Source organism: Diabrotica undecimpunctata, chromosome 1, assembly GCF_040954645.1.
Source record: "Diabrotica undecimpunctata isolate CICGRU chromosome 1, icDiaUnde3, whole genome shotgun sequence".
Lineage (NCBI taxonomy): Eukaryota > Metazoa > Arthropoda > Insecta > Coleoptera > Chrysomelidae > Diabrotica > Diabrotica undecimpunctata.
In genome coordinates, this window is record NC_092803.1 from 74,651,575 (window position 1) to 74,678,860 (window position 27,286).

Genomic DNA, 27,286 nt, shown 5'->3' on the forward strand with positions numbered 1-27,286 from the left:
GGATCAAAAGTTTCTGATTCCAAGACACACACATAGAATGAGACTTCATGCATGCTCAAAATGAGCTTAAATAGAATTGAAAGAAGAAGAAAAACATGTCTATTCTCTTGCAAAGTCACTGGTACAATCTTGTGAGATTGACAAGTCACAATATTACAGTTGTTGTTATGAAGAACAATATCTTTCTTGACTTCGCAGATTTATACAAAGGTCCATTGCAGTTACGAACAGTCGATACTTCTGGTAACAAATTTTTTTGGCATCAAATGGTTGTGCTTTTGCATAGCAAATTATAACCCTTTAAACAAATTTAGTTGAAGAGAAAAGTCTAATAGTCCTTTATTACAAAAAAAAATGTTATGGCAATACTCTTCCCATAAGCCAAAAAACAAAGAGATATTATCAGCATATTACGCGTAATTAAAACTGATTGTCATGAGTTTTATAAAATGTTACCTTGTCATGCTAATGCAAGTAATGTGGATCCCGATTTAGAGGAGTATGAAGAAACTTTAAATTACAAATAATGTGTATTTACAAGTCTATTAGTTTCTGATGTTTTTTTTATAATTAAAGATTTGAAGAATTATATTTATGTATGACTAATATACCTGTGCTTATATTTTAATCAGTCATATATACATTATTTCTAAATAAACTAATCTAATTGAAATCAGTAATTTTCTTACTTTTTTTTGGTAAGACAAAAGGGGATATGTTAAATATTTTTTATATTATTAAAAAAATATATTTAATAATTAACAGGACAAAACAATATAACTTCTTTATTTATATAAACGTAAGAAAATAATAATATTGATCCTTACTAATTAATTAATCAAATTTTTATATTATGAATAATGATGTACTTTTGTTTTAATGTTCTCCTGAACATCTATGATTTCAGACTCGTCTCCTTTTCCCTTGACACCTAAGAATTGTGCTTTTCTATGAATACAATCACACTCTAAAATTTCGTGTCACCTGAGGTAAACAAAGTTCGCCAAATTACGTATATTTGCTTAAATCTCAGAACAGAAATTATTTTCACAAGCGACTTTCGGACATTCGAGTAACACCACCCGGAACAAATCCAGCTTTCTAATTCCAGATAAAGCATGTCGCGAACGTTGGCTGAATGAATAATTGTCGAATTCCCGGGTTAGAAATTCCTCTACTTGCCTCCTAGCAATTTACTTAAAGTAATAGCTTCTCCACAATAAGACATAATGGCATGAAAAGAACGGCGTCGGCCCATTAACCTCTCGCCATTATTTACCTCGCGCCACAACCATCTGTGTCAGGTTTGATTCTCCACATTTCCTGGAAGTTGAAAGCGCGGTTCTATTTAAAGTCATTAGAGAGATCAACCGTATCATTAATTTTAAAAACTTGATCGACCATTTATTCAAAAGTTATCACAGCTAATGGATTTTAATAGAACTATTTAATGGAAATACGTTCCATCAGAGTATCAGTAACTTCGTCGTCATAGTAATAGAATTTGAGATTTTTGTTTGGTTTAAATACTAGATATATATATATATATATATATATATATATATATATATATATATATATATATATATATATATATATATATAATATGTATTAAATTAAATGGCCAAATATATGGCCTAGGAGGACAAATTCGTTAAACTTCCCGTGCTCGAATCGGTATCAATAAAGTGTTATGATCATTTCGGCCTATCCCAGCCTACAATATCGTTTTCTGTATCCTCTGCGCTATGCGAAATCTGTAAAAGATAAAATCTTTTAGCGAAAGCCGCTATCGCTTTATTAAATTAAATGGCCAAATATCGGTTTCGTTCACGGCCGCCAAAGCAGGTGGCGCCTTTGTAAGCTAACTACTGTTGTAGTGAAGTTTTGGGAGACATTCGTTGGACTTTCCGAGTTTGAATTTGTATCAGCCCAAGTGTCTGATGAGGCTGGGATAGGCCGAAATGATCACAATACTTTATTGATACCGATTCGAGCACGGGAAATTTAAGGAATTTGTCCTCCTAGGCCATATATTTGGCCATTTAATTTAATAAAGCGATAGCGGCTTTCGCTAAAAGATTTTATCTTTTACATATATATATATATATATATATATAGATATATATATATATATATGTATATATATATATATATATATATATATATATATATTATATATATATATATATATATTAATATATATATATATATATATATATATATATATATATATATATATATATATATATATATATATATATATATATAGACCGTGCGTGACTGACTCGACATCTACCCTCTTTATCTGACAATTTTGGACCTCCCAATTTGAGGTTAAACATGTGTTAAATACATCGAGTTAGAATCTATGGAGAAGCTATGAGCATATTAACGTGTGTATTAAAAACGGCGTAGGTAGGCGTGGCTAACGGTAATACCAATATGGCGGTGGGATCATGGCCGGACTCAATAATATTAAAACTACTATAAAAATATGACTAGTTATTCAGAAGATTTAATCATAATCTACAAAGTGCAATACATTTTTAATAAACTATGATTTATTTATCCCACGGTAAACACTAAAAACACGATATATTATACATAAAGATAAATTAATACAGTCAAATACTATTAATTTATTCTCTAAAGTACGGGCCATTACTTTGTTTACATATTTGTATACTAACCTGTAAAACGTTATTCCTGAAGATTTTTTATTAGCATTGCTTCTGCCACTGCAACTACGTTGAGAACAAGAAACCATTATTATGCACTATCACAATATATTATTACAGTTTCTATAAAAGTATTATAAAACTAAAAATATTCGAAAAACAACAAACGTAAATAAACATATACGATCTGTCAAAAGTGTCAAAACAATATGGCCGAAGTGAGGTCGTTTTTAGTCACGTGATGCCCTCTCCATAGATTCTAACTCGATGGTTAAATACATACGGAATTGACAATTATTAATAATTAGTTGTTTAATTATATTTTGTCAGTTTATGTACTATTAAATGTAGTATTAAAAACTGGGATTCTAAAAATTCATCATAATTTATCTTTTCAATCCCAAACGGAAAAGAAAGGGAAAAATCTGGTACTGGCAAATCAAGTTTTTCATGTGGAAAAGCACGTAACTAAAAACAATAATAGTAAAAGTTATTATATAAAATAAAATAGTAAAAGCACAAAGAGCGATGGAAAGATCAATGCTCGGGGTGAGACTTATAGACAAAAAAACAAACAAATGGATTAGAAGCAAAACCAAAGTAAAAAAGAGCAGGAGAACATGCTGCCAAATTAAAATGGAGCTTCGCAGGACACAATGCACGACTAAAGAATAAAATATGGAACCACGAAATACAACAATAAAGACCACAAATGAGATGGGCTGATGATATTAAGAAGATCGGAGGACACAACTGGAAGCAAGTGGCGCAAAATAGAAAACACTGGATTGATTTGGGGAAGGCTTTTGTCCAAAGTTGGATTACTTAAGGCTGAAGAAAAAGAAGAATGACATAAAAGATAAAGTCATCAGGCAGGCTGCAGTTAGCTTGAAGCCTTATGAAGTATCATTTAAGGTAAATTATTTAAATTTTTCATATTCATAAAAAAGAAGAAGCATTCTTCTATTCTACCTTTGACATGAAGTTGCGGTTTTTGTTGTTTTTTAGATGTTTTTGTGTTGTATTTGTAAAAATACCCTTTTATGTTCTAATGTTTTTATTTAAAATTTTAAATGTAATTTTTAACATAATTGTGACAATGTTCTTCACTACCAGGACTAACTGAACATTTTCAATGTAAGTTTTAAATGTTAACTTCCACCACTTGTACTAACTAAGTTTTTCATTTAGGTGCTGATAAAGGTGACAGCCTATCACCGAAAATTTCACATTTCGAATAAAGTTCTACACCAAACTGGCTTATACCATCTTTAGCCAATCCTTGACGCTTTCCCGAATGTTACCTACCAAAGAATTATATATATATATATATATATATATATATATATATATATATGTATATATATATATATATATATATATATATATATATATATATATATATATATATATATATATGGGAGGGACAAAGGAGTAGGATGCGAAAATATGGAGTTGATTTCAGTTTACTCCACTTAGCCCCTTCTACTCAAATCCGACTCTCACCTTCCCGATGGTGTCCCTTGTTAAACCGAGCAACCCAACTGGAGATCCGGTATCCAACCCGGGTGGAAGGTTGGGTCGGCAACTGACAAGAGCGGATAAACTGGTCCTCCAGGTTGGGGGTTGGGCAGTGGGTTAACACTCCCCTCTTGTAAAAATTCTTCGGAAAAATAACTGGAGATGGAGTTTGAAGACAAGAATTTGTGCTTTTCCCTTTTCTTTTTAATATGTATTCAGAAGAATTATTAAAAGAGGCATTAGAAGACGTAAGTGAAGGCACATTTATTAACGGAGCACTTCTGAATAATCTTAGATACGCAGATGACACAATTCTCCTTGCGGACAGCAGAGAAGGACTACAGATCTGGGTTGATCGCATTACCCAATACTGCGAAAGGTATGGAATGGCTCTGAATACAAATAAAACAAAAAGCATGGTGGTAAGCAAGAACAAAATTGAGGAAGACCGTGTTTATGCTAAAGGAAAACTTTTAGGCAGGGTGCACAGATATCAGTACTTAGGTTGCGAACTAAATGAAGAATGGGGTAGAAGTACGGAAATAAAACGGCGTACTGAGATAGCTAGAAGTGCTTTTAATCAGATGAAAGCAATATTATGCAATGGAAAACTCAATATCGAAATTAGAACTAGAGTATTGAGATGCTACGTGTTCTCTGACCTGTTGTATGGAGTTAAGGCTTAGACAATTACAGAGACGACAAAGAAAAAACTCATTAACCTTTGAAATGTGGTGTTATCGAAGAATGTGGAAAATATCTTGGACACAACACATAACAAATGCGGAAATGCTACGAAGAATAAAAAAAGATAAAGAAATACTCAACACTGTAAAGAAAAGAAAAATGAGCTACTTTGGTCACATACTAAGAAACGAGAAATACGAATTGATGCGGCTGGCCATACAAGGGAAGGGGGATGGCAAAAAAAGACCTGGGGGAAGAAGCACCTCCGGGCTGAACAATCTGAGACATTGGAGTGGGAAAATGTCAATAGAACTTTTCAGAACGGCTGCAGATAGAGTCAAATGGGCCATGATGATCGCCAATGTCCTTAGAGATGGGGCATGTTAAGAAGAAAAAGAAGGAGTTTGAAGAAACACGGTTAGATATGTGACAATAACTGAAACTAAGAAAAAAGAATAAGAAATGGTAAAAAGAGAAACTTATCGTGTATTTATATAAAGTGGAATAAAACAAAACAAGAGAGCAGTGACAGGGTGGGACGCACAGTGCACACCAGATTAACAAAACAAATAACAACTTGAGAAGCCAGGTCGGAGCCCTATTAGCTAAAAGACAGAGATAAAAGACAAAATCAAGAATTTATAAACAATAATAATTGTATATGGTCCAAATGATGACGATTTAGATTAGGGTTTGTTACGGAATAAGCAACAGGAAATACATATTTAGTAGATGACTCAAATAGCAGAATAGGCGTAAATAACCGGATATAAAGAGGTGTTACAAAAGTATGGAGAAACAAAACCGAATAATAATGGCATAAGAACGCTAGACTTCTGTATGATGCACAATTTAGTAATAAGTAATATATTTTTTGAACACAAAAATATTCCCCAGTACACAAGCTAAAAGTAGAGAAGAAATAATCGGTAATTGATTACATCATAGTAGAAAAAATATTAGAAGAAACGTAATAGACACAAAAGTTAGGAGGGGTTCAGAAATAGGAAGTGATCACTATTTAGTAGTAATGAAACTTGATCAAACTATGTCAGATAACAACAACATTAACGAACTGTAAGAAAAGAAACAAGAATATGAAACTATTAGATTATATAAATTAGGAAATAAAGAAATTACCGAGAAGTACCACATGTCCATAAATCAATATCTAGGAAATACCAAAGAAAAGATAGAGGGTCGAAACGTAGAACAACTATGGAACAACCGCAAAGATGTTATAATAAATACAGCGCCAGAAAGATGTGGGACAAGTAACAAGAGCAATAAAAGAAAGCAATATGCATGGAGGAATGAAGAAATAAAACAACAAATTAAAAGAAAGAAAATTTTTTACAAAAGTAAACACCAGAAAGATATGAAGAATACAAAAATTACAGAAGATTAGTAAAAGAACTTGTTAAAAAAGCAAAAAAGAACAAATGCACAGCATTTGAAGAAAAGATGGAAACAAACAGTAAAGAGAATCAAAAACTGGTCTATGGAGTTTTAAAATTAATGAGAAAAAAAAAATCAAGACATAAACAACATAAAACTGTCGAACTTCTCGCGAAATAAAATGAAATAATGAACAGATGGAGAGAATATTTCTAGGCGATGCAACAAACTCACTGCTATTAAGAAGAAAATAACCTGTTGCAGAGGTTACGAATATTATTATTTATTAATATAAGATGATATTGTAGATCTTACAACCATAAATAAGATAAAAGAAGCTAGTGCAGAAATGAAAAATGGAAAGGCGCCAGGCTATGACAGAATAACAAGTGAGAGGATGAAAAAAATGGGACAAAATGCAATAGAGTTATTACTTAAGATATTTGATGCCATATAGAGAGATAAATAGATACGAATTGACTGGCAAAAGGCCATAGTATTAATTTTTATGTTGAAAAAATGTTCAGCCGAGGCTTTTAACATGCAAATGAATACATTTCTCAGATTTCTGGAGTGGTCATGGGTTCGCCTATCTTAGCACCAATAGTAAACAGTAATGCAAATATAAGAAACAACAGTCATCTCTTAATTGAAGTAGAACATACATGTCTACAAACGATATATTAATAACTGCTTACTCTGCATTCCAGATCATGAAATCGGTTGTGCTCTTCAAATGTTCAATAATTTACATAACATTCAATTTACTTATGAACTAGAAGAAAACAAAAAATTTCTTTTCTTGATTTAAGTTTAAGCATAACAACAATAACCGACTGATAACAACTTAACTGGTTTACAAAGAATGTTTGGTCCTGAAGACATCTAAATTTGAATACTAACGCACCTATGACTCATAAAAGAAATGTAGTATTCAATCTAACTGACAAAACAACTAAACTATCTAGCCCACAGTAGAATTCCGAAAATTTGAGATAGGTTAAAAATATCTTACAAAACAATAATTTTTCACCAGAATTTTACAACCATCTAATTAAAAAAGAAATTGCATTATCAGAAATCAATCTAATTCCAGTACCAATAAAAGAACCTAAACAATACCTAGCAATAATAATAGTAATGTCACCAAATTAAAGAAAATATATCCCTGCTATACATTAATGGATTCTCTGAACAAATGTCAAAAATTTTGGCAAAATATGATAGTAATGTTGGACATAAAAAAAATACGAAAAATATTTTTCAAAATTTAAACCCAATATTAATAAAGATCGTCAGTCAGATTTTATTTATAAAATAAATTGTAGAGAGTGCAGTTTAACATATATTGGGCAAACACGCCAGTATCTGCATAGAAGGGTTGTCGCACACAAATATAGTGTACAAACCAACAAATCAAAAACAATAGCCTTAGCCAAGCATTCTCTGGAAAATAGTCATTGTTTTGATTTTGAAAATGTACAGATTTTGGAAAAAGAACAAAAAGATGCATATTCGAGAATATTAACATAAAAAGATCTCAACGCTATTAACAATAAGACTGACATCAAAGATCTTTGCAATATATATCACAATTTAATAAATTGAGTTGTTCTTTAAATGCATCATGGCAGATGTTTAAAATACGACCCTAAACTACTGACAATTTAAAACTTTTGTAGATCAAAAATATATTTGTGTACTGTAATGTTTATAAAATAAAATGCTTATTAAAAATGGCAAATAGCCGAAACATTTAAGCAATAATTAAGTGTTTTTAGTTATAACAGACCGACAAAGCCAGGAATTAAAAAAGTTTATATTTAAAAATTCACAATTAGGAAATATATATATATATATATATATATATATATATATATATATATATATATATATATATATATATATATATATATATATATATAGGTATATATATATACATATATACTTGAATTTTCACTAGTTTGAATCTTTTCACTTAAAATTATATTAGTTCACTAGTATAATAAAATTTGTGTAATTTTAATTTAAAACATCGTTCATTAAATGTTAGACAATTAGGTAAAAACATAATTTATCTGAGCATGTTACATTACCGTAAAAAGAATTTCTTAAATCAAAGTTACAATAGGTATATAAATATTCATTGAACACCAGTCGCGTTTTTAACATATGGACTACACGATTATCCTGCTTTATATTCATAATCCCTAAATATCTCTAACAGCCACTCACCACTGCCACTAAAAGATACTTACCGTCATTTTGCATCCTCTCACAAATGAAATAATTCGGCGTGGAACAATCTCGGTCGTTCCACATGAACGTTGTGGCCAGTCGTGCGGTGGAGGCGGGCAGAGGGTAGACCCTGCGAACCTCGACACAGTCCTGGTCGCTGAGCCCGTCGTCGTTTGGTTGTTTGTTGTAATGGCCGTGTTGAGCCCAGCCGGGGAACCAATCTGAAACAACAAGAACGATACATAAGGAAACTGAGTTTATAGCAGCGAACTTGGACAGATGCGATTAGGAAGTTGGAATCTCATTGAGGTAAAGTTCTCTTAGAATTCTAAATAGTTTAGTTCCACGTCCTTATGATTCAAGTTGGTAAGAAAACGACTTATATGAGGACTACCATATAACTTTATATACGGAATGTAAATGAAAAAAATCTTTGAACTCTTTAATCTAGTATATCACACTAGAACAAATTTTAAACAATGGCTACAACCGACCTTTGTAGTAATCTCTAAAAAGGTAATCGGAACAATTATCTCAGATCACAAAACAATTGTGTTAGTCACACAACTCAAACATTTTTGAAAATCATAGACGACAAAATTGGTAAGACGCTTGAATGCCCAATCAGTATCACATAATTTGGGTTTAGAAACGAAATGAGCACAAAAAAAGCATTGTATAGTTTACAGTGATAACGAAAACAGTTACTTGTGTTTCGTTTAGAGATTATGACTATGGAAATACCTTAAAAGTTCAACATGAAATGCTTAGTATAATTTAATAATGAAGTTTAGTTATTAAGTTTATTAAAATAAAAAATTACATCCTCCTAAAATCCATACTAGGTGATTTCTATAACAAAACTCTTATATTTACAGATGGATTTAAGACGAAGGAATGTGTTGGTTGTGATGTATTTATCCAAAATACAAACCAATCATTGATATATAAATTATCACCTGTTTGTAGCATTTATACTGCCTAGTTTTTTGCAATTATAAAAGGCTTTACCTGGTTAACATCCAATAACATACTCGAAGGAGTAATATTAACAGATTCTACATCTACATTAGACTCTATAAAAAATACAAAATTTGAAGGAATGACGTGTTCTATGATATGTTGTTTAACCTTTGTGTCTATACCCAGGTACCTGGGTATCCTTGGTAATTGTTTTATCTCAATCATTGACGATAGTATAAATATTTTTATTCGAGCTCCTAGTTATTCCTAAAATTATTTAGAAAGCGAAGAGATTTATAATAAAAACCAAAGAAAAAAATGCATATAATATATTAAAATTACCTGTCAAAGTTTTTACACCATTACATCCACACCCGTGGCACCCGGGTAACACTAATGTTTAGTAAATTATGAAGCTCTGTCTAGTTTTTTTATAATAAAAGTGATATGGAAACGTAAATAAAAGTTACATTTTAAACACATTGTCCACACTTACTTATATTTACTGAGTGTTCGTTACATAGTGGACGATTACAAACATTACATGATTTTCGTGTCTTTCTTAGCCGCTTTTTCGCTAAAGACATACAAATGTAGCAGTTTCCAACAATTTTGAGGCGTCCAGTGGAATCTCGAAGTGGTAGTGACTCTGCAGTATTACTTGAATCTGTATGTAGAGGTTTTCCTAACATACACTCAATTCCTGACCTTGATGAAAAATTTCCGTATACATTTGGTACTTTAGATCTAGCAGAAATTGCAGGCATCACTAGTTGTTTCCCTAAGTCTTGAAGAAAAATTCTACTCTTACTGGTTTCAGTAGAACTCTGTGGATTATTCTCTGTATAAATTATATAGGTTGCTAGGCAAGCTACGTCTAGGATATTGTAAAAGAAGGCTACTGGCCAACGCAAAGTTCTGCGTTTAGTGGAATAATGAGAAACCATTTTGTCCATATTGTCTACGCCTCCTTTAGTTATATTATAGAACTGAATTATTTCAGGTCTATTTTTTGGGCCACTTACATTATCGTTGTCATGCATTGTTGACAGCAAGATAACCCTTTTTTTCTTTTTTGGTACATATGAACAAATAGTAACACGATCTGCACTGAATCCGTCTAATGACGATTCAGGCTCACGCTCTGGCGAAGGCAGCATTTCTTGTGGAATATATGGTTTATTTCTCTTCAAAGTACCAACTAATGATAAATTCCAAGACAACAGGAGACAGGCTAGTGGAAGAGTTGTGAAAAAATTATCCATTGTTATGTTTCGTTCAGAATTTTTGTATCGGTAACACAAATCTTTTACTACGCGTTCACCTTGATTAGTTTTACGTCTAGTCGAATTTTTTCCAGTATAAATTTGTCCAGTAAGTAGAGACGAATTATTAGCGTCACAAACCCACCAACCCTTGATGCCATACTTGGCAAGTTTTGCTGGCATATATTGCGTGAAACGTGTCCTACCTCTAAAAGGAAATAACTGTTCATCCACAGTAAGAGAATCCGACGGTACATAGTTACGACGTAAATTATCATTGAGAAGATGGAATATATCTATAATAGCTGCAGCTTTATCATTTTGCAAACGTTCTGCACGTGTTTTGTCATTGTCAAACCGTAAGAATCTGCTGATGCTTCAAAAGCGATTTATGCCCATACGTGCTCGGTATAAAGGATGAGAGTCTGTTTGCCGTAAATCTTTCGAGTGCTCTGAATTTGAATGCCGTACTCCTGCTGTAATAATAATACCTAAGTATGCATCAAATTCTTCTGTTGTGAGTGATTTCCAAACATTTCGAGGTTTGTCGGGGTTTTCAACATTATACTTTTCACAAACGCTATTAGCTTTTCGATTGGTTTCGCGTATAATTATGTCATACATTACGTCACTGAAAACACATTTGAATGTATCTCTAATCGAAAGAGTTTTAGTAGAACGTACTGGGCCCGTTTTTTCACGCAAAAGGTTACGTTTCAGTGTTCGACTTGCAGTAAACGGTTTTCGTTGCCAAATCGTTTTATCTTTTGCAACCAGAACATCACTTTGGGAAGAACTTTCTTGAAAATCGTCAAAATCTTCATCACTGCTATCGTCGCCGTAGGTATCGATTTCAATCTTATTAGTGATATCAGTAAAAACGTCCTCTACGTCAGAAGCTTCATCTCCATCCGGTTTGCTTTGCGAAACGTAGTCCTCATCTGATTCCTGGTTTTCGATATTTTTGTCTACTTTCTCATTTATATCGTCTATAAATTGTTGCAAGTACTTCTGTTGCTTTTCATACGTCATTCTAAAATTGAATGATCTATGTATAAAACATTGTAAAAATAAACAGTAATAACTTACCTTCTAAATTCGCTAGCACTCACTTCTCTTCTTGCCATTATTACAAGTAATTACAACATAAAACACGCATATAGTCACAAAAATATTAACATCTTAAGCACAGTTAAATAAACACTGATAGCAAACAAAGAAAAATCCCAATTGTCTGTTATTTTCGGAATGTACAAGCGAAGTTTACCGAAACAATGCCGGGTACCTGGGTAGCACGGGTATAGACTCCCATATCAGGTACTTAAGTAATGACATAACGGTTAAAAAACATGATTGCAAATTTAAATATAACATTTATTTGGGTTAGAGGCCATGTAGGTATACCAGGAAATGAAAAAGTTGATATTCTAGCTAAGAAAGCAGTGCAGAATGGAGTCTTTTGCAATATTTATATAGTAAGGGATATATTTAACACAATAAAAAACAAAATAAGTCTAAAATGTGGGAACAGCAATGGAAGAATATTGTTGAAAACTCGCAAAATACATGTTTCCAGATACACCCCACTTTACCACTCCCATCCCAGTACATATTCAATTACTCGACTACCAAATTCTTCTCGGTTTAAAAACGAATCATGGTCTATTCCCGTCGCATTTATTTAATCTTGGAATATTACCGGCACCATCCTGCAACTATGATAGAAGTTCTTACGGAAATCTTAACCATATTTTCTTTGGATACAACAAATATTTAGAAAATTCTAATACATTAATTTAAACTCTTATTGAAATGAAATATTGGTTTCAGTTAATTGTATCACAGATGGCACCTGCTAATAGAGAAACCTTAGAATTGCTAATAAATTTTATTAAAGATGTAAAAGTGGAAATATAAATTAGTATAACTTCAGTGATTTATACATATCTAAAAAAAATTACAAACAAGAAAAAAAAATATCTTTAAACATAAATACACACACATATACACACGATGTAAAAATTGTTTCTGGTCCATATTTGAATTAAACTAACAAGTGAGAGTTGGCAAGAGTTAACTACCAGAACAACAGAGACATCAAACTACAAATAGGAGTCCTCCTTGATACATGTTGCCAACACTACTGTGTCTATTAAAGACTGTTGTGAATACAGAATAATATCGTTAATAAGTCATGTTGTTAAGTCATTTTTGAAAATAATATATGGTCGTATAAATAAACAAACTGAATGAAGGAATATATTTTATCAGTATATATTCAAAAACGCACTAGGAACCAGAGAGGCATTATTTTCTTTTAATATGCTCAAAGATGCATGGATATGAATTCTAAAGAAAAAAAGCATAATCCAAAGTAACTTAGGAACAATAACAAACCTTTACTGGAATTACAGAGCATAGATTAAAATAAATAACGAATCCTGTTCGAATTGGAGAAATCGGAGAAATTGCCATCGGGAGAGGAGTTAAGCAAGGCTGTATTATGTCTCCATTACTATTCAAAGCATATAGTGGATCCATTTTTGAAGAAGCATTACTATCTGAATGTGAAGAAATAATAATTAACAGAAGAGCTATTAACAACATAAGATATGTAGATAATATCGTGATTCAACAACTGATAACAAGTGATAACAATTTCAACTGCTACTTAACAAAACAAACAGTTACTGTGAGAAGTATGGACAAAAATAAAAATAAATAATATAATATAATGAAAAATATATACAAAAATCGGTAAGAAAGTTTCGAAACAAATTCAGATTTCTGCTTTAATCTGGAGCCTTCTAAAAATTGCAAGGCATGGCCAAACGATGATAAAGATGTTAATAGAGACATGGGGAATCTAAAATTTGCATTCCACGACATGTCTATTCATCTAAGCAGAAATCCTAACGAATTTGTTTCTCGTACTCATACAGAGTAGATCCGAAGAAAATGAAAAAGACAGAAAAGATTTTATTTCACGTTCAAAGCGTCTATGTACCTATTGATACGTATTTCGCTTTAATAAAGCTCATCAGAATAGTTATTCATAGCCGTTCTTAACGTGAAAAATAAAATTCTCTGTCTTATTAGAAGTAACAATAACATGACTTCGTTATGGACGCAATAGCGATATCTGATAGAAAAATCGGTAAGATAGTTTCGAAACAAATTCAGATTTCTGCTTTAATCTGGAGCCTTCTAAAAATTGCAAGGCATGGCCAAACGATGATAAAGATGTTAATATTGCGTCCATAACGAAGTCATGTTATTGTTACTTCTAATAAGACAGAGAATTTTATTTTTCACGTTAAGAACGGCTATGAATAACTATTCTGATGAGCTTTATTAAAGCGAAATACGTATCAATAGGTACATAGACGCTTTGAACGTGAAATAAAATCTTTTCTGTCTTTTTCATTTTCTTCGGATCTACTCTGTATGAGTACGAGAAACAAATTCGTTAGGATTTCTGCTTAGATGAATAGACATGTCGTGGAATGCAAATTTTAGATTCCCCATGTCTCTATTAACATCTTTATCATCGTTTGGCCATGCCTTGCAATTTTTAGAAGGCTCCAGATTAAAGCAGAAATCTGAATTTGTTTCGAAACTATCTTACCGATTTTTCTATCAGATGTCGCTATTGCGTCCATAACGAAGTCATGTTATTGTTACTTCTAATAAGACAGAGAATTTTATTTTTCACGTTAAGAACGGCTATGAATAACTATTCTGATGAGCTTTATTAAAGCGAAATACGTATCAATAGGTACATAGACGCTTTGAACGTGAAATAAAATCTTTTCTGTCTTTTTCATTTTCTTCGGATCTACTCTGTATGAGTACGAGAAACAAATTCGTTAGGATTTCTGCTTAGATGAATAGACATGTCGTGGAATGCAAATTTTAGATTCCCCATGTCTCTATTAACATCTTTATCATCGTTTGGCCATGCCTTGCAATTTTTAGAAGGCTCCAGATTAAAGCAGAAATCTGAATTTGTTTCGAAACTATCTTACCGATTTTTCTATCAGATGTCGCTATTGCGTCCATAACGAAGTCATGTTATTGTTACTTCTAATAAGACAGAGAATTTTATTTTTCACGTTAAGAACGGCTATGAATAACTATTCTGATGAGCTTTATTAAAGCGAAATACGTATCAATAGGTACATAGACGCTTTGAACGTGAAATAAAATCTTTTCTGTCTTTTTCATTTTCTTCGGATCTACTCTGTATGAGTACGAGAAACAAATTCGTTAGGATTTCTGCTTAGATGAATAGACATGTCGTGGAATGCAAATTTTAGATTCCCCATGTCTCTATTAACATCTTTATCATCGTTTGGCCATGCCTTGCAATTTTTAGAAGGCTCCAGATTAAAGCAGAAATCTGAATTTGTTTCGAAACTATCTTACCGATTTTTCTATCAGATGTCGCTATTGCGTCCATAACGAAGTCATGTTATTGTTACTTCTAATAAGACAGAGAATTTTATTTTTCACGTTAAGAACGGCTATGAATAACTATTCTGATGAGCTTTATTAAAGCGAAATACGTATCAATAGGTACATAGACGCTTTGAACGTGAAATAAAATCTTTTCTGTCTTTTTCATTTTCTTCGGATCTACTCTGTATGAGTACGAGAAACAAATTCGTTAGGATTTCTGCTTAGATGAATAGACATGTCGTGGAATGCAAATTTTAGATTCCCCATGTCTCTATTAACATCTTTATCATCGTTTGGCCATGCCTTGCAATTTTTAGAAGGCTCCAGATTAAAGCAGAAATCTGAATTTGTTTCGAAACTATCTTACCGATTTTTCTATCAGATGTCGCTATTGCGTCCATAACGAAGTCATGTTATTGTTACTTCTAATAAGACAGAGAATTTTATTTTTCACGTTAAGAACGGCTATGAATAACTATTCTGATGAGCTTTATTAAAGCGAAATACGTATCAATAGGTACATAGACGCTTTGAACGTGAAATAAAATCTTTTCTGTCTTTTTCATTTTCTTCGGATCTACTCTGTATGAGTACGAGAAACAAATTCGTTAGGATTTCTGCTTAGATGAATAGACATGTCGTGGAATGCAAATTTTAGATTCCCCATGTCTCTATTAACATCTTTATCATCGTTTGGCCATGCCTTGCAATTTTTAGAAGGCTCCAGATTAAAGCAGAAATCTGAATTTGTTTCGAAACTATCTTACCGATTTTTCTATCAGATGTCGCTATTGCGTCCATAACGAAGTCATGTTATTGTTACTTCTAATAAGACAGAGAATTTTATTTTTCACGTTAAGAACGGCTATGAATAACTATTCTGATGAGCTTTATTAAAGCGAAATACGTATCAATAGGTACATAGACGCTTTGAACGTGAAATAAAATCTTTTCTGTCTTTTTCAAAAATATATACATTTGGGAGATGCTAAAAGGGTAAAAAAATACAAATTCCTGGAAATCGGAATTTTAAAAATTATGATAAAACAACAAAACTAAAGGCCAGAATAGGGCCACAGTAAATATAAACAACTCTCTGTAATAAAGACCTTGGATTAAAACAGAGTAAGAGCTCTAGATGTTTCGTGTTTTCGAGACTACAATAGGAAAGTATTGTTATGAAAGTGCAGTAGGATTTATCCCACATAGAAAAAGTCCCTTGACGAAGAAGAAGAAGTAGTTCGAGAACATTCAACATGACGTCATGACATTAGAAAATTCATGAAATGTCTAGTGAAGTTTGGAACGTCAAAATAAACAGATGTTTTTGATAGTTTAGAACAGTTGTATTTTGAGTTTTCAAGTTTATATAAGTTAGTATAGTTATTATAGCTATTATAGTTATTATAGTTATTATAGTTATTATAGTTATTATAGTTATTATAGTTATTATAGTTATTATAGTTATTATAGTTATTATAGTTATTATAGTTATTATAGTTATTATAGTTATTATAGTTATTATAGTTATTATAGTTATTATAGTTATTATAGTTATTATAGTTATTATAGTTATTATAGTTATTATAGTTATTATAGTTATTATAGTTATTATAGTTATTATAGTTATTATAGTTATTATAGTTATTATAGTTATTATAGTTATTATAGTTATTATAGTTATTATATTAGTTATTATAGTTGTTATTCAGTTAAAGTTGTACAAAGTATTTTAAACAAGTTTGAGTTCGAAGAAAGATAATTTTAAAAAGTGTAACATTGGTGACAGTTTGACAAAGAAATGAATACATCCAGACATCCCGCGTAGTTTTTAAAAATGGAAGAAGAAACGGAGAAGCGGAGGCAAGAAGAGAAAAAGCTTAGACAAGAAGAGGCAAAACTAAATAAGAAGCATAGACAGGAAGAGAAAGAGAAACGTAGACAAGAAGAGAATGAGAAAAAGTAGAAGGAAAAAAGGCGTAGAAAAGTAGAGGTAAAACTCATAAATGGTTTATCCAAAATTCACGAAAATTTCTAGTTAGAAGTAATTCAAATCACTATTAGAATAGATAAATTAAAAGAACAACAGTATGATTTAGAAAATAAAATAGTACCTAGATCAACCAAACAATTTGAAAATCGATTTAAAAAATAAATTCACACAATATCAAACTGATTTAAAACAACACCAAAACTATTTCAAAAATAATTTAGAACAACAACAAAAGATTTAAAATTAAATTTAAGATGCCAAATAGTTGAGTTAGAAAGAAAAATTAACACCCAAGCTTCTATATCTAATATTGTTTCGGTAACTAATGTCGAATCACAACAAATGACATTATCATCTTCCATATCTGAACGAGGCACAATTATTCACATTTGATGGTCAAACAGTATGGGTAACTTATCGTTTTCAATTCGAAGCTGCATCTAGCTGGACAATCCCATATCTAATGAAGATTAACAACAATTTTAGTTAAATTTATTTTTATGTTTTGATTTTCACTTGCGAAAAACGAATTATTTGTTTACATTTGTGACTTTATCGCTTCGTACTCTAATCGATTTTTTTAAATTGTATTACTTACAATAATAAATTACCTGTAGTTGTTTGTGATATATGTTTTAGTTAAGGGTTCACCTGATAGTATATAACGTTTGCGTTACAAGGTCCTGTGTACATTCGGAACATAACAGCTTTCGGATAATTATACGTATACCTACTCCTAATGTTATTCTAAATCTTGTGTAAACGATGTATTGTTTGTATTACAACGCAAACAGTAATCAATTTATACCTGTGTATGTACAGAAAAAAATGGACAATTTTCATTAGTGTTATATAATAATGTGTTATGTCTCAAATAACAATTTCAAAGTACAGATACATTAACAGATTATTTGACAGATATATTTAAAAATAATGAATGTCAGTTACCCAAAATATTGTAAAAATATGGAAATATGTCGTTGGTAAACCAAATTACAAAATTATAGCTAGAGACTTAGTACACCGGCGGTCATATTAAAAAAAAAAAGGTAAGCAGAATGCTTACAATAATTACAGAAACATAAATATTTTAAATACAATTACAAATTGACTACCAAAATGGTTACTAACAAAAAAAAATCTTCGATAACATTAGAAGATCAACATTTAGATCTGGCAGATCATGTACAGACGATGCTGTCCTGGTAGCAGAGAATGAAGAATATCTTCAAAGACTCTGACATCGTTTTAACACAAAAGGAAAATGTTTAAATATGGCAAATAAATTATTACTGCTGAAAAACTGACATTATGTAAATTGAAAGCTTGTGGAAAATTAAAAGTACAAACAATTACCTTATGATAGAGACAAGCATCAAGTTAAATTCATTACAACACCAAGCTACTTATAAGGTAGCAGAGTGCCTTAACGACTTAATGTGGAGCAATAATCTTATTGTAGTATATATATATATATATATATATATATATATATATATAAACTAAAGGGAACAAGACCAAAATATAATATATTTTGACATGTTCAGAAACAGGGCCTTACATAAGTAAACAAAACGAATAATGAAAACAACAAATATAAAAATACTAAGGAAAATAACCGACAAAAACAATATAACGAAGAAGTAAATACAAAGTGCTTTGTAGCCATGTTGGCTACTAGCATGGCAATTCTAACTTTATTGACCATAGCTCGAAATAGGTCTGAAGTGGTCAAGGAAAACCATTTTCGTAAGTCAAGTCTAGAGTCAAGATATTCTTGTAATATAAGTATTGTATATCTTTACCTGTAATATAAGTTGCAGCAGGTTATATCTATGATCGTTTCGCATTATATGTCCAAGATATTCTAGCTTGCGGTGTTTCACTGTGGGTATTCTTTCACATGATTATTTACGGGGTTTATGACGGGGTACGAATATGAAATAAAGATTAGGAACAATTTGAAAAATTGGAACATTGGAACAAGATTGGAAGATTAGGAACAATTTGGATTAAAGACAACAAGAAAATTATAACTGATTTGATTATACGGAATGTAAGAGGTTCATATGCAATGGAAAAAATGAAATAATTAATAAGAGAAATGAAAAAAGTTGAAATAGACACGTTAGCTATACAAGAAACAAAACAAATAAATACAGAAATAGAAAGTGAGATTATAATATTTTTTAAAACAAATTGTTAGGAACAGGTTTTATTGTGCAGAAAATATAAAAAATAGAGTGTCAATTTTAATCCGAAATCAGATAGAATGTGCACAATCAGGTTAAGTGAAGATAGTATAGACCATGTACCAATACAAGATGCCACAGAAAAAGAGAAAGATGTATTCTATGATCAACTAGAAAGAGAATATGAAAAGCTACTAAGATCTGATATCAAAATAGTAATGGGAGACTGCAATAATGTTTATATATATATATATATATATATATATATATATATATATATATATATATATATATATATATATATATATATATATATATATATATATAAATACGTTCAAATTATCGGGTAAAGTGGTCTGTAATAAAAATCTTTCTTTTTTCTAAATTACTCAATATTTCGCCATTTATTTAAAAGCTTCCTCAGGAGTAAACTAAAAACAATTTGAACATTACAAAAAATGGCGTGCAAATACATTTTAAAACACTTACAGAATTTAAAAGATTTCGCAAATAAAAACTGACATTGAAGTATTTGAAATATTGAATGTCAAGATTAAATTGTCTTAAGCACGTTTAACAAAATTTATAAATATTAAAAATAGCCAACATTCATAATAATAACAACTTTAATAATTCATCAAGTAAATATTATTCTTCTAACTTTTCTTTTATTGTTATTTTTATTTTTACATTTGAAATAATTTTAATTTTTTATCGTATAGCTGTAACGAGCGTGCTTAAGACAATTTAATCTTGACATTCAATATTTCAAATACTTCAATGTCAGTTTTTATTTGCGAAATCTTTTAAATTCTGTGTTTTAAAATGTATTTGTACGCCATTTTTTGAAATGTTCAAATTGTTTTTAGTTTACTCCTGGGGAAGCTTTTAAATAAATGGCGAAATATTGAGTAATTTAGAAAAAAGATTTTTTCTGCCTACTCCTCGACACTGAGGAACAGGCAGATTGAGACCTCAGTGCCGAGAGACAGTTCTTGCAATATAGAACACGATACTGGTACGTCTCGAGTGAGGGGAGTAGGCAGATTGAGACCCCGAACTCGAATAGAACCGTATCACTCTTGATAATGGCTCCAAAATGGGTGCCGAAACGTCGAGTTTTAAATTCTCCGCGGTTCTTCCCGAGAACTCAGTAATTTTCATATATATATATATATATATATATATATATATATATATATATATATATATATATGTATAATGCTCGGAAAGATTTCCGTGGTTAGTACAATTAAACTAGAGCTAAAATTAATACTTGATGCAGCCCTGAAGAAGACATCAGAGAGGATGTCGAAAGCTACACGCAATGAAAATCAACGCGGTTCAACCCGGAAGACTGGTGAGTTTAATATTAATTTTTATAATAGTATTAATCTTAGCTCTAGGCAATATATATATATATATATATATATATATATATATATATATATATATTTATAATATATATATATATATATACATATATATATATATATATATATATATATATATATATATATATATATATATATATATATATATATATATATGTTCCGAAAGGTTTTCGCGGTAAGTACAATTAAACCTAGAGCTAAGATTAATACTATTAAGAATTAACCTCACCAGTCTTCCGGGTTGAACCGCATTGATTATTATAGCGCCGAATTATATCCTCTTCGATGTCTTCTTTAGGACTTCCGAGGTCTCAGACACTACTACTACACTACACTACACTACTACTGATCATTTATCAAAGCATTACTGGTGCTGGGAATAGAGGACGGATCATTTATACCGTCGATGGTGACGTGACTTGGATGGAGGTTGGTGTGTGGACCAGCGTGGGAATTGGTACGGGAGTTGGCGCGAACATTTCTGACAGTCTGATTTTGGTTAACGGGTGGAGCGGATGGTATTTTCTCTATGAGAGAGAAACATTTTTCAATTTCTATGGCTTCTCAGATAATTCTTGGTTTATAAAAGTGGGTGGGGGCTATGGTTCTGGAGTTTTTAAAATCAATTTTGTGACCTGTATGAAGATAGTGTTGACCTAGAGCTAATTCAGTCGATATTGGGAACACAAATGGAATGTTCATAAATCCTATTTTGGATTCTATATAGGATCGTTGGATCGTCTATAGGATCGGATTTGTTTAGCCTATATAGGATCGAGGGCAGTCTGCACATGTAATTTCATAAACTCTGTGTTATTCATTTGGAATGTTGTCTTTGATTGATCGGACAAGAGATGACGGTTTTTGTTGAAGGTTGTGTGTGTGTGTGTGTGTGTTTTGTTTTATGGCACTGGAACTAAGCCAATTAGCCAGAACAAAAATTGTTGAAGGTTAAATATTGTCTTTATTCTTCTTGATCTTAGAATTTTGTCGATTTTGTCAGCGACACCTTTGATGTAAGGAAAAAAAGCTTTCGTATGATGACGGTCTAAGTCTTTGTGTTTAGATTGAGTGGGAGATTGATGTCTGCGGATGCTCATATTGATGTGACTCTCGCGGTAACTGTTTTGGATGTGGGCTTGTTTTAAACTAGAGAGTTCAGCGGGTCTACTTGCATCATTGCAAAGGTGTATTAATCTGAAGACAAGCGTATTAATAACTGAATTAATTTGTGAATGGGGTGATGACAGTTAGCATGCAAGTAACGATTGGTATGGGTTGGTTTTTGATAAAGTATTAATATTTATCGCTGCGGGGCACTTTTGAAGAACCTGGCTCAAATTCTTGTTACGTTCTTATCCCTCTCGACACCCTCGTCGATGTGGTGGATTTAAAGGGATACCTCTAGTTTTCCCTGACCAGTAGGGCGGTGGATTGCTTGTCCAGGCAGAGTTATCGGAGTGTGAAGAACCCTGACGAAGGCCGTTACCACTATAGCCGTCCTCTAGTTTCTGGCTCAACTAACGTGCGATCGATGGTGAACTGCCTGAAGTAGAATGGGTTCATTTTAAGATTTTCTGCCAGAGACGTGACATATATGGTAATAAGAGGATAAGTGCTGTAGCTTAATTTTCTAAGCTAGTCAAATTTGTCAGTATTCGTCTCATAATATCCGGGACGCTCTGACCACCCTTCTTAGTGTAAGCATGTATATAAGCATCGGCACACGTTCAGTTGAGGAACAGACTCTTCCAATCCGCTATTCGCATGGACCTGTCAACGCCCTTCAGCGTTTTCATTGTAACGGTAGGGCTCTGAAGCTTGTCATAATATCTCAGAGTAAGTAAGTCTTCAGTACAAGCAGTTTTTGCGCTGGTTTCAACTCCGCTCGTTGAATTCGATCAAGCTGGGTTTATCCGAGTGCATTAAACCTTCGACCTAGGTATTCAACCAGCTCACTCAGTTGCCACTGCCAAATACTGTCGTTGTTACTTACATAAAGAACACAAACAGGGGTTAGGAGACTTTTCTAAAATAAACAAAATGGTTCGGAGAGATAAATTAAACATTTATTGTTGTGTCACCACAAACAGTTACAAAAATACAGATGGCACAAAAATTACTATATTAGTAGCTACAGAGATTTATACCAAAAATAACAAAGAAAACTTACATGTGTTCTAGTCATTTACAAACTAGTGAGATGCTACAAAAACTTACAAATGTTACTGAGCTATAAACTGTGGCAAATAAAAAAATTATTGCAAAAATTAAAGAAAAAAAAGAAAAGTGGATAAATGAAATCTGTGACGAAAGAGAAAACCTAGATAACAAACATGATACATTCAATCTTTACAAAAAAAAATTAAAGAAACGTGCAATAACAACAAAAAACATAATATTCCCACCCTGGCTGACAATAAATAAAAAACAATTATAGTGTGGAAAGAATTTATCGAAAAATCCTTTGCGAATATCAGACCTGAATTGCAACAGACGTCGATGTCGGAAATGAAAGGACTTCCAATCCTAGACATAGAGGTAAAACATGCGATACAATGTGCAAAAAATTGAAAAGTATATGGACTAGACGAAATAGAAATATATGTAATAAAACTAATAGATGGTAACAACACAAAACTACTAACATATTATATTCCTAACAACATATATGAAAGTGGCGTAATACCAAAGGAATGGCTTAACGTAGGATCCATAGCCATACCAAAGAGATCTGGTTCCCGCAAATGCGACTAATTTAGGCCCATTAGCTTAATGAGTCACTTACTAAAAATATTCTTAAAGTGCATAAATATTAAATCGAATTTATAAAAAATTTGAAATAGGCATAAGTAGCTCTAAGTTCGGATTTAGAAAAGTCTTGAGAACAAGAGAGGCGCCGTTTGCAGGTCCCTTAAGCTAGCGGGGACACATGAGCGGAATCCAATTTAACCTACGTAATATTTTTTCACCAATTTTTCACTAATTTATTACCACCCTAATAATTTTTCACCACCAAACCAACCTTAAGGGGAGCGATTCTGCTGGCTTAATGTTCAAGCTAGCAGAATTTTAAAAAAAAACTTTTTGTTGGTGGCATATTTTTTCACTAATTTTTCACTAATTTATTACCACCCTAATAATTTTTCACCACCAAATCCCCCTTAATGGGAGCGATTCTGCTGGCTTAAGGTTCAAGCTAGCAGAATTCAAAAAGGAAACTTTTTGTTGATGGCATATTTTTTCACCAATTTTTCACTAATTTATTACCACCCTAATAATTTTTCACCACCAAACCACCCTTAATGGGAGCGATTCTGCTGGCTTAAGGTTTAAGCTAGCAGAATTAAAAAAAAAACTTTTTGTTGATGGCATATTTTTCACCCATTTTTCACTAATTTATTACTACCCTAATATTTTTTCACCACCAAACCACCCTTAATGGGAACGATTCTGCTGGCTTAAGGTTCAAGCTAGCAGAATTCAGAAAAAAAACTTTTTGTTGGTGGCATATTTTTTCACAAATTTTTCACTAATTTATTACCACCCTAATAATTTTTCACCACCAAACCACCCTTAATGGGAGCGATTCTGCTGGCTTAAGGTTTAAGCTAGCAGAATTAAAAAAAAAAAACTTTTTGTTGATGGCATATTTTTTCACCCATTTTTCACTAATTTATTACCACCCTAATATTTTTTCACCATCAAACCACCCTTAAGGGAAGCGATTCTGCTGGCTTACGGTTCAAGCTAGCAGAATTAAAAAAAATATTTATGATCTACCACAGTGTTCTGCTAGGTTTTTACGAATTTATTACAACTTTAGTAATTTTTCACCCCTTACTACCCCTTTAAAAAAAATTAAATAAATTTGTTTTTTCAAAAATACTTGAATACATTTACACGGTGTGTGTGTGCGAGTGTGTGTGTGTGTGTGTGTGTGTGAAAAACACTTCTGTTGTAATAATTGGTATATTTAATTAAAAATTACTACTTACCTATTACTTATTAATTACTTACTAAAAGTACTACAAATTTCACTGGACTGATAAGTCCGAAAACGTTTTGAACTTAATCCTTTAGGATTTTTAAAATCTAATTAAATATACCAATCACAACAGTGTTTTACTTCAATGTTCGAGTTTTTTAACTATATGATATACAGCCAACTCACGGGAATGATCCCTTTTTAAGTTGTAAAATTTTGTTAAAAAATAGATAGTGTACAAAACAACAATATTGCAATGTTTAGCATATTATAAAAAAGTTGGTGAAGTTGGTGTTTGTGTAAATTCTAGCATTTAAAGATGTTAACTACGTTCATATTTGAATTTCTAGTATTTATGGGAATTATCTTCCACACTGACACATACGGATTTCAAGATTGGAGGGATTGGATTGGAAAACAGATCCACTATTCAGCTTAAAATCTTTTTTGCAGAACATCGGAAGAGATCTTTTTCTTATAATTTTAAGGTGCTTAATCTTCATCCATAATCCAATGGGACCGAATGTTATTCCTGAAGATCGGTTTTATAGAATAAGAACAGTTATAGACTTTTTAATAATAAAATGACTGCTCTGCGTTATCCAGTAAAATAATTATCGCTAGATGAATCGATGGTACCGTGGAAAGTATTCGCGAAACGAAAACGAAAAGATGCAGAGTATGTCCTATCCTAAAAATAAGAAAAAACCCAATTTATGAGTGTGTGGATTGTGCCGAGAAACCAGATCTCTCCGTGGGCGATTCTTTCAAACATTTTCATAAACAAAATAAATAAGTTAATATTTTTTTGTAATAACCTTTAATTTTTACCTATATTCAACTGACAATGAATGAAAAATCGACAAAGAATTAAAATACAAATATCTTTAAATTTTTAAAATGCTGCTAATATAAATTTATTTTACTACGCAAATAATCTATATCAGCTGTTCTGACCAACCGGTAATTTCGGTCTCATTTGAATATACCTACTTAAAATGTTTTGCAATATAAATTCTTTATGTTATACACCTAATCTTAAAATTATGTTTTGACCAATCGTTAATACTCTTCTTATTTAAATATTATTAAAATATTAAATACCTAAATTATTTTTCAAATTTTCATCTACCTAATGAATGCAAATCTTTTAACAATAGGGTGCAATAGGTGCGCACGATCCCGACGACCCTCCTTTACAATCAGATAAATAATGTAATAGACGTAATAAAATTATTTCAATTTGAATATTTCTTACCTGGTAATTTATTCTGTGAAATATAAAAATTCCATTGTATTTACTAAAACTCAACTTGATTTCAGTTATTTTATATTCATAAAAAGGACTAACGATTCGATTTCGCTTAGCCATGTAATACGACTCGAATCAGAGTCAATTTTTTAAAACGGGTAAAATTTATAGTTTTTGGAATAAAGTGTTTTCATATTTTTAATATTTAAACATTGAAAAAATAAATATTAGTTAGTATAGAATAACATTTGAAAATGTTTTTCAATTAGGGTAGTTGAGAAAAACATGACTAGGCTGGTAAAAATATAGTAAAATTCTAGCAGAGCACTCTTGTGTTTTCAAAAAGATTTTTTATTCACCTAGCGTCAATGTGTATCTTGTTGAATGTTTCCCATTATCCGAAGCTTAGGGGGTCAAAAATTATAAGGGTGGATCAAATTTAGTAAAAACCAGGCAAGCAATTTATATTTTCAGTTACAAGTAGAATACAGTAAAATTATAAAAATAGATTTTTTATCACCTTAAATTTTAAGGTACCTAGTAGAATTATTGACTCCTCATAGAGGGTAGTTGAAGGGTGAAAAATTACTAGGATGGTAATGTATTAGTACAAATCTAGCATAATACTGTAGTATCTCATATTTCCGAAAAGATTTGCTTTGCATTCAACCAGCGTAAATGTGTAGATGGTGGAATTGGTGAAGTTCGTTAACATTTAGTAAAAACTAACCAGAGAGTTTCTTATTTTACTTATAAATAGTATTTAGTAAAATTATAAAACAAAACTTTTTCACCTTTAATTTAAACATAGCAGAACTATTGACTTTTACTAAGGGTTAGTCGAGGGATAAAAAAATTACTAAGTTGGTAATAAATTCGTAAAAACTTAGCAAAATACTGTGGTATATCATAAATAATTTTTTTTAATTACGCTGGCTCGAATATTAAGCTAGCAGGAATGTTTCCAAATAAGATTGGTTTAGAGATGGAAACTTATCAGGGTAAAAATACTTTTTTATGTCAGTTATAAGTAGAGGATAGTGAAATTGTAAAAAAAGATTTTTTTCACGTTAAATTTTAACCTAACAGAATTATTGACTTATCACAAGGGGTAGTTTAGGTGAGAAAAATTAATAGGGTGGTAATAAATTAGTAAAAACTTAGCAGAATACTGAGGTATTTCAAAAATACGTTTTTTTCTTATTTTGCTGGTTCAAATATTCAGCTAGTAGGAAAGTTTTCGAATAGGTTTA

General features: G+C 31.5%; 1 protein-coding gene across 1 annotated transcript in view; it reads right to left on the reverse strand.

The window, feature by feature from the left end:
- LOC140432302 (uncharacterized) overlaps window positions 1-27,286 on the reverse strand; it is an 803,181-nt gene that overhangs the window by 245,313 nt on the left and 530,582 nt on the right. The window contains exon 9 of the mRNA XM_072520128.1: window positions 8,546-8,746. Coding sequence (XP_072376229.1) covers window positions 8,546-8,746 — 201 coding nt within the window. The remainder of the gene's footprint in view (window positions 1-8,545; window positions 8,747-27,286) is intronic.